Source organism: Arachis stenosperma, chromosome 5 (assembly GCF_014773155.1).
Source record: "Arachis stenosperma cultivar V10309 chromosome 5, arast.V10309.gnm1.PFL2, whole genome shotgun sequence".
Classification (NCBI taxonomy): Eukaryota; Viridiplantae; Streptophyta; class Magnoliopsida; order Fabales; family Fabaceae; genus Arachis; species Arachis stenosperma.
In genome coordinates this window covers 131,310,684-131,321,145 of record NC_080381.1, presented here as the reverse complement: position 1 = coordinate 131,321,145, position 10,462 = coordinate 131,310,684, and the positions used below count along the sequence as shown (strand labels likewise).

The 10,462-nt window shown below is 29.8% G+C and overlaps 1 protein-coding gene across 1 annotated transcript; it reads right to left on the bottom strand.

The window, feature by feature from the left end:
• Nucleotides 1-5,129: 5,129 nt before the first annotated feature.
• Nucleotides 5,130-7,699, bottom strand: LOC130982742 (uncharacterized). Its single transcript, XM_057906820.1, has 3 exons — nucleotides 7,545-7,699; nucleotides 7,314-7,402; nucleotides 5,130-5,525 (listed from the first exon to the last, which is right to left on the bottom strand). The coding sequence occupies exons 1-3, from the start codon at nucleotides 7,569-7,571 to the stop codon at nucleotides 5,372-5,374; spliced, it is 270 nt and encodes an 89-aa protein (XP_057762803.1). The 5' UTR covers nucleotides 7,572-7,699; the 3' UTR covers nucleotides 5,130-5,371.
• Nucleotides 7,700-10,462: the final 2,763 nt, after the last annotated feature.

Here is a 10,462-nt window from a genome sequence, read left to right as displayed (position 1 = left end):
AATAAGTCTGGTTTGCTAAATCTTTGGACTGTTCCCCGACGCGCATCCCCAAGAGTCTATGCATAGCTTTTTCTCATATTATAAATTGCTCAATGGGGGTCAACCTTCCCAGGAATTTAGAGTGCCCGATCACATCTTACGTCGCAGGGTCAACAGAATATCGAGTTTCAACCTGGAACACGTGGTGGCAAGCCACGGTACTTTACCCAGGAAAACTCTTATCTCAGATAAATTGAAGGTGTAAGCCTCATACATTTCATAATAATTGCAGTAATCAGTCATTCAAGCCTTAGCATCATAATTCATTCAAGCAATACACCTCATTCTTATATAATTCCTCATTTTTAACATTTACTTCATTCCCAAGTTACCTTAATTTCCTAACTCCATCTCATCACTAAGCTTTCTAACTAAGTTTAGGACTAACAATATCAAAATAGAGGTTTAGGAGGTCAAATTGGCTTTGAAATCACAAAATAATGGTTTGCTGAAAACAGGGGTATGCGTATGCATACATCTTGCATGCGTTCGCATAGATCCCTTTTTGCCCCAAGACGCGTACGCATGCATCTACCCGCGCACGCATGTATGCTGGGCAGAATTGAATGCATGCGTATGGCTCCCATACGTGTACGCGAAATACCTTTTTCTTAAGTGCTATGCGTACGCATGCATATGTATGCGTACACATAGGTACCAGGCAGAATGTAATGAATGCGTGTGAAAGGGTATGCGTACGCATGTATAGGTTTATGGTTAAAATTTTGGTTATGTCAAAAAGTTGCAGAATTTACATTTTAAACCTCAAACTTCTGACGCGCATAACTTTTTTTCGTTTTAAAATATTTTTCCTCCGTTCTTCAAACGGTGTAAACTTTACGGACCCAATTTTTATACAAAACCAGTTTGAAATTATTTGAAAGTCCGGAAGCCAAGTTATGGCTCGCCGAAGTTCGGTCCAGAACTAATTTTTCACAAAACCAAAACCTCTATTTTCATAAAACCATACTCAAAGCACACTTTCTATACACATTTCCAGCACAACAACATGCCATTTCAATTACCAAAACCTCCACATCCTACTTCTATCACTTATACTCCCATATATATAATTTCATACCTAGATTCAACCTTTAAGTCAACAAGATTCATCACATATACATGCTCATCCTTATTCTTGTCAAACATCATCAATTCATCATTCAACATGTCAACATCAATATCAACAATAACCAAAACCCAACATTGTTTATCATATTTCATTAGAACACTAAGCAATTCACATCCTCATACATTCATTCCTATCCTATGATCGTCTAACCTAAGTTTTCACAGAACATTAAATATTATATACACAAAACCTAAATCATACCTTGGCCGATTTCCACGTTTGGTCAAGGCAACCACTTAAGCCATACACACACAGCTCCACAAGTTTCAAAATTACCAAAACCTTGGCACCAATCCTCCACCAAGCCTCCAAATATCCACAATTCAATTCCTATATATATATATATATATATATATATATATATATATATATATACCTAGTTCACACATATCATACATACATACTTCAAAATTAAGAATTCACATACTAAAATCAAGAATTGGCTAAGGTTAGTAATTCTTACCGCACCTATGAACAAAACAACTCAAGCCCGATAAGCTCCGCAAGTTAAATCGAACCTAGAATACCAAATTTGACAAAATCTCAATATAAAGACCCAAAATTTCGAAAACAAAAGGGGGTAGAGAATCTGAGGTGAGTTTATGGCTTACCTATGAAATTGTTCTGGTAAAAACATAGAGCTCGACGCGTTGGATGCGTGGCCGCAAACGGTGCATGGATCAGAGCTCGAACGAAGAAGTTATGGTGGATAGAAACTTGAGCAAGGGTTTGGAACCCTTTCTTCCCCTCCTTGTGTTTCAGCGTGCTTCTTGCTAAATGAGGAGGAAGATGAGCTTTAGCTCATTTAAATGATGGATCCGGTTGTGCCCACAGGTCTGGTTTGGACCCGATTTAACCGATTCGACTCAATCTTGGCCCAAATTCTTTGAAATTAGTGTCAAAATTTTCGTTTTAAATAGCTCTATCCTATTATTAGATTTATATTTCTAATTTTTCTGATTAAAATTTAATTTATTGACTAATTATTTACTAATTTAGCGGGTTTACAGTCACTTCTCACCATGTCGTCAACCCTCACTGTGTTGTTTTCTCTGTTCGGCATTCTTTTTCCTCTTCAAGGTTACATCTGTAACTCCACCGTCATATCCATTCTCTTCTCTACTGTTGCGTCCCCACCATGTCCACTGCTCTATGCTCTACCTCGCCATCACGTCCCCCCCCCCATCATATTAGTTCGAAAAAATCATTGTCTGTCGTTTTATTTTTTGTATAAAATCTTGGTATTTTTGTACAGGATAGATATTTACATCTCTACTCCTATAAAAAGTAATAGCCAGTCAAAACTATCGGAGAGATAAAGAATAGAGACCCCGTAGAAAATGAAACCCACGAAAAATAGAGATTGGAGACAATATTTTTCCACGGCAGGATCGAGGGTGGAGACGGGAAGCAAATTTAAAGACAAAAACAAAAAGTAGATAGACGAAAACAGAGAACAGAAAGATATCCTCCATCCCATCCTACTCTATTGCCATCCCTAACATGAGTAATACAAGAATGTGGAAATTAACAAAACACCCTCCCATTTTGTATTTTCAAACAAAAAAAAAAGAATTTGGTACAATTTAATTTCTTAAAATTGTAATTTTTTAATTTAAAAAATTTACAATTCCCTCTTACATATTTTATACTTGCAAAATAGTCGGACATCAAGTAAAATATCAAATTTTGTAACTTTATTGTGCTTGACATTTTAGTCTCCAATATATAAAATATTTAACTTCAGTCCCAAAATATATAAATATATCAAACTAAAGATGAAAGTATCATTTTTATCCCCAACGTTTGAGATAAGTTTTAAAGTTATCTCTAACGTTTGAATTGTTCTATTTAAGTCTTTAACGTTTCAAAATTGACTCAATGTTGTTCTGCCGTTAGGAATCTGTTAACGAAATTGACGACGGGACAAAATTGAGACGCTTTTGAAACGTTTGGGACTTAAATAGGACGAATACGTTGGAGACAAAAACGATACATAGAAATAAATTTTAATTTTATCCTTCAATAATATCAATTTTTTATGGTACATGGTGATTCAATTATTTTTTAATCACATCTAAGTAAATTACAGTTAATCACATTAATTTTATTCTAAATAAATTTATTTTTTTATAATTTTACTTTTAAAAATTTTTACTCATCATAAAATATTTCTAGAATGACTAGTATATAAATTTGTGAGAAAAAAATGATATATATACAATAAAGTAATGTGATTCTAGTCATTTTACAAACATTTCATGATGAGTAAAAATCTTTAAAAGTAAAATTATAAAAAATAAATTTATTTAGAATCAAAGTAATGTAATTAAGTGTAATTTATTTAAATATGGTTAAAAAATAATTGAATAACTATATACCGTAAATGATTAATATTAGTGAAGGGTAAAATTAAAATTTATTTTTATGTATCATTTTTGTCCCAACGTTTTCCTCCTATTTAAGTCTCTAACGTTTCAAAAAATCGTCTCAATTTTGTCCTGTCGTTAGGACAACATTGACAACACTGAGTTAATTTTAAAACATTAGAGACTTAAATATGACGATTGAAACGTTAGGGACAACTTTAAAACTTACCTCAAACATTAAAGACAAAAACAATATTTCACTCTAACATAAATTTTACTCCCTGTTATATTTGGATCTTCCTTTTCATCCATTTTCAAATGTACTCCTCAGATACTTCTCTAGTGTCCATCCACTAACCATGATTGATTTACATGAAAGTGCAAGACAGAATCATAGCTGAAACTAATACAAAAAAGTTTTTTCACCCTCTTAGTTATAGTATTAGAATTATGTAAGATTTTCTGAAAGTGGTTTGCTGGTTTTTATTGGAGCTGTTAGATATTGACCTTCCATTTTTTTTTTATGAAATGAATTAAAAAAATAGATTATTTTCTAGAACAAATAAAAGAAGACATTGTTTACGCAAATCCATTTATTTATTTTGAAGGGTGACAGCAAAATTGGGTGACCCTGTGCCAAGTGGGGAAGAATCGGAGCTGGCTCCACCAAGTTGTAGCCCCCTGATTTTGGACTAGAACTAGGGCAAACCTCCTCCTCCTCGAGTCCAATGTTTGTGCATCTCCTCTACTTCTCTCATTTACTTCTAATTCTCAAATACTCTTAATTCTCTTCTACTCCTAATTCTCATATACCTCATCGTCGTATAAATAAAAAGTCGCAAACACCATTGTTATCAATTCATTGAGATCAAAATGGATTATGGTCTTTATTCTTTAATACGCCTCACTCTATATTTGTGTCACATCCAATTGAAGTGTGATATGTTAACAAGTTAAAAACTTTTATTTTTCACATTATCAGTCAACACCACATTAAATAGATAAAGAAAATTTATTACGAATATCGCATGAAAGTAAACGATACATTTTATTAAAAAAGATATTATATAATACATCCTTTTATTTTATAGAAATATTTTGTCTTGTTTGATACATACTCATTACACATCTAGTTCTGCATTGACAATTTTGTCATCCAAAGATTTATGTCTTTAATTTTTCACTATTTTGATTTATTTGTATGAATGCATTAAGGTCTAAGGATGTTCTGTAGTGTTCCCACCAAAAATTCTGAGTGACGCATGGTTTACATTTTGTCTACCCTTTGATGAGCTTGTTATAAAAAAAATTAAAAAATATAATTTACATCTTTTTTAAAAAAATTATTTTTAAACATTATTTTAACACAATAAATAAATAAAATCTATTTTTGTAGTATTTTACTCAAATATAATTAATAATAAAAAATATTCTTTTGCAAGATATCTAAACATTAAATTATTTTACTTTGAGGCACCCAAAAAAAAATTTACTTTTATAAAAAAAATTCCCTCAAAAAAACTTCTTTTTTTTTTAGAAACTTATCCAAACAATCCCCATATCTAACTTATGTTAATAAGAGACTAAAGGAGTAAAAATTTCAGGTCCATTTATTTTGAATACCAAACTTAAAAAGAGCTCGTCCACAACATAGTAAACATAATTTTGGCTATAAAACATTTATAATATTTGGTTCATCAAACACCACCAGACTGACTCTCAATCTTGAGAAAATCAACATTTATGGTTTTCTAAAATAGCACAATAAGAGGTCTATGCCATAACAATAGAGTTCACACATCAATTGATCTTTCTGTTCCCCAAAAGCAACTTAACCACGGTTTGGATCGGCGAAAAAGCTGTTGATGGAGGGCATAATCTCCGGCGCCCTGTTGCGTGAAAACTTCCTCAGAAAGTTCTCAGCATACTTTTCTCCCTCATCAAAGTTCTCGAGCACTCCTGCAGCCCTGTTCTGCTTGCTCACTCTGAAAACAAATTCAAAACCACTAGGTATTCATTTCAAACAACCGAAAACCAAGTTAATTGGCTACAAAGCAGCAATAATGAAACTGAAATAGCTTCCTTTGTGTTCAAACTGATGACTTTTCTACTGGGAGTCTGGCCCTTGGCCATTTTCTAATACTAGAAACTAGAAAGATAAATCATGTAGGTATGGCCCAATAGGATGCAGTAAGCTCAGTAGGTTCCTTAAGGGGTTATTTGTGAATTGGGGTTTTGCAAGAAAAGGAAATGAAAGGAAAAGATTGTAGTCTTAAATTTTAAATTTTGGCACTACAAACCCTTCTTTCTTCTCCTTCAAAATTCCAACTCATGAATTCACAAACCCTCCTTCAATAAGAGGAAATTAGTCAGTGATTTCAAAGTTGGATACCCTAGTTTCATCCAAGACCAACAAAATGAAAGAAAAAATTAAACCAAACTAGAAAGACCTGGGCTACAATTTCATCCAAGACAAAAAAAAAAAGTATGTAGAATAGTAGGAATAAGTCATTGTTGTCTCATGCAAAAAGTGAATCAACCATTCTGCTCCAATCCAAGGGAAGTAGTTGTTAGGTTTATATATCTTTGCTGCTGGGTTGTTTGTTTTACTTGGAGGAATGAGTAGACTAGTGTAGTTGGGATTTGCTTATGTTTTTTTTCTTTTTTATTATGAGTATCTTCTTTTCTTGAGGAAAATAGTGGTTGATTTTTTATTGCATTTGATTTATGTTTTTTGGATTTTTGCGTGGGATTTGATATAGGTTCTTGGGTTTGTAAGTGACATTGAGTTAGAATATAACTAATATAGTTATTTAATTATTTCTAAACTGCTTTTGAAAACAAAATTAAAATTTAGAACAAGGAAAGTAAGTGTAATATTCTAATTACTCAAGGGAGTTAAATATCAACCAGAACACTAGAGGGGTACTTTTTGAATATTACAAAAATTAACATGTGGTAAACTTTATAATTATTTTTATACTCTCTAATCCAATGCCTAGAAAGACATAGGCAACAATTTCATCCAAAACAAAAAATGTAAAAAACCTAAATCACACTAGAAATACATATAGACTATAATGCAAAATTGAATCTGACTCTTGACTCAAGTCAATAGTCATATACGGATAAACCTTGTTTGACTCAAACAGTCATGGAAGAATTCTTATCCAACAAAAATAGCTTCTGCAATCTTTCAATCTAAGCAGCAAAATCATATCCCTCTATCAAATATTCAAATCTAATCTTAGACTATTCTGAAAACAAAAATTCACGCTGATAATCTCATAGGGCCAAAATAAAAAATGAGAAGCTTTTTTATAAGGGCTTTTTTGGGTGAGCTTAAAAACAATTTTAAGTGATTTTTTTTTTAAGATTTTTTTGAAAAATAAGAGTAATTTGATATTTGAGTACCTCTTGTAAAACTAATATTTTTTATCTATTAATTATCAAATTATGTTTTGGCACAATGATATAAGAATACTTTTTGTTTATTTATTATATTAAAACATTTTTTTAAATAGAAAGATATCTTTCAGAAAAATGAGAATTGTATCTTGTGGAAAAAAATTGAGTTTTCTAATACTTTTACTCTTCCTTCAAAAACTTAGTGAAACTCAAACCCACTGAAGTTGTTTAAAAAATCCGTTTTATTAAATAATTCCAGAAATCGCAAGCTACCACATTAAAAGAACTCTTAAAGTGAAATAAAAATCGAGTCTTGCAATTCCAACACAGAAAATTAAGAAAACAATGTATAGAAAGAAATAGACCTGACTTCAGGGTTGACGCAGATGTTACGAACCAATTGGAATCCGCAGATCCCAACCGCAACTCCAACGGCCGCAAACAGAGGGTACACCTAAATCAACAAAAAAGATAATCAAATTAGAAACAAAAAACCGAAACCCTAAAGAGAAAATTAAGGGTGAGCCAGTTATAAGAAACGCGAAGCAAGAAGAGATTGGAATATGAAGGATGTGAAGCGATAGATCGGAAGGAACCTCGGGTCTAAGCCAGCGGTTTGCCATTGACAGCGGCAGAGAACGAACTTTACAAGGGGAGAGGGCGTTTACAACAGACTCAAGAGAGTGAGAGAGGAATGAACTAATGAAGGGTAAATACTGTGTTGGACTTTATAGTGGGCAATAACAATAGGTCAACTAAAGACACAAATTAAGATATTTAATATAAGATTTTTTATATATAAAAAAACAATACTAGTCGTAATCATAATAATAAATTAAAATTTTGGTATGGATTAAACTAATGGTAAAATTGGTGGAGAGCCAACCCTATTGGTTGTTTGCACTTTGCATTGCAACTGGAACGGGTAAAGAACAAAAGATTCCGCGTCATGGTGGTGCACACAACTCAAGAACTGACTGCCAATGCCCAAGTGCCACGCAACCGTTGTAGGAACAATTTATTGTTGATTTTGTGCTAAGAAAAATTTTAAATAAGAGAATATTATTGCATAATAAATTTATTTTCCATATTTTTTATATATAAAAAAAATAAGTCTTTTACTTTTTTATTTTTGTGACAGATCAATTTTTGACTAATAAAACATGTAAATATATCTCTAATCATTTAGGATTTGTTTGGATAGAAGGATAGAAACAAAAAGAAAGGAAATAAGAAGAAAAGAAAGAAATAAAAAAAATTAAATATATTTTTATTTTCTCTCAAGTTATTTGAATAAAAAAAATAAAAAAAATTCTTTGTTTGGTTAAAAAGAAAATAAAAAAATGAATTAGTATTAAATGATATTTTTGTTTTTATATTATAAAAAAATATTTTATCTATATAAATTTATTATTTAATTTAAAATAATTAAAATAAAATAAAAATATATTAACATAATTAATAATTCAAAAATAGATTATGAATCATAAATTTTTCATGTTATAATAAGTACAAATCATAAGAAACAATTTTTTAGATCACATAAAATATCACTTCATACGAGCTAAGAACAATTATTCCTAAAATTCTCATACAAAAAAAACAACATAGTCACTTAGAAGAAGATGCAAGCATTAACTCCTTTCTAACATGAGGACGCTTTGCATATTTCATTGACTAGCCAACCATATTTAAATTCATTCTCCTCTTCTTATTTTCCCTTTGTTCCTTATTGTCCTTGTCTTTAGCTCGTGTATTGTTATAAGACGAAAAATTCACCTAATCTCACCCATGAATCCCAAGTGTCACTCATTTTTTATTTTTCCAGTAGCACTCAAATGAAAACCACAAGGGAAATAATTTCGAGCACAACAAAAAATCAACAATAATTTATTTTATGATTGATCCTATCTTAGATGTAGAGTAACAAAATTGAAGACCCTAAACAATATAAAAGACACCATTTCTTACCGAAAAAAATGCATTCATTGAATTATAAAAAAAAAAAAAGAAAATTTCACTCCCCTCCCCTGCGAGATGCTAAAATGACACTCCCATCTCCTCTATTTTATAAATGTACGTTCTCCTCCCTTCTAACTTTTAAAAAACTTCCTATTTAATCGATTTTAATTTTTTTGTGTCAACTAATATTAACTTTATCCATTTTTTAAGAAAAAAAATATTTTTTAAAAAAATACCCATTAACAAAAAATTTATTTTTTATTATTAAATTTTGTTTACTAAAATACCCTTTTAATAAATTATTTTTTTATTGATTAAATTGTATTTTTATTAAAATACTTTTAAAAAAATTAATAATTAAATTATTTTTTATAAGATACCTACCCTTCAATAATTTTTTAATTATTAAATTATGATTTTAACAAAATTTTTATTAAAAATTATTTTTATATTTTATTATTAATTTTTTATCAATATATATTATTTTAACATTAAATAAAAAAATCTTACCACTGTTAATATATAAAACAATTAATATATATTGATATTGAAAAATAATCTTACTAAAATTTTTTATTTAATGTTAAAATAATATATATAGATATCAAAAAATTAATAGTAAAATATAAAAAATTGTTAACGAAAATGTTGGTAAAATTATATAATTATTAATTTTTTTTAAAAAATACAATTTAATTAATAAAAAAATAATTTATTAAAGGATATTTTAGTAAGCAAAATTTAATGATAAAAAATAAAATTTTTACTAATGGGTATTTTTTTAAAAAATAATTTATTTTTTCTTAAAAAATGAATAAAGTTAACATTAGTTAACACAAAAAGTTTAAAATGGATTAAAAAATAGGTTTTTTAAGAGTTAGAAGGGAGGAGAATGTACATTTATAAAATAGAGAGGAGGGAAGTGTTATTTTAGCATCTCGCAAGAGAGAAAAGTGTCATTTTCTCAAAAAAAATAATAACTCAAGTCAATACAAATATATTTTTAAAAGATATGAAATTTCTAACTAATTCTCATAAATTTGATATCTTTACCAAGAAAATTATATGATATACTTCCAAGTACGATATGAATTTACTACTCAATTGATATATGAATAATACATATCTATTATCACCAAAAAATTTTCATACCATCTTTGAAATTCGCAAAGAGAACATATATGTGCTATATATTTATGATGCATAAACATATACTATCTGTTCTCGTGATGATTAAGGTATAACTCGTCTTTTGACTGTCTACTTCGAGTCTCTTTATTTTCTCTTCGAACTTCTTATCTGAAAGAGATACACCTTGATACAGAAAGAATAAAAGGGGAGGTACCTGCAAAAGTCACGTATCACATTAAATCCAGATGATTAGAGAGTCATGAGAAATTAGTTTCAAGCCATAATTCAAGTGATATAACTTTTTTAAAATTCAACAAGAATTCAATTTAGAAGACAGTTATTTTTTAATATACTCTAATCCGTAGGATGAAGAACGAAACCACTTCTTGGAAGTAGATCAATGCATTAATCAAAAGTAGCA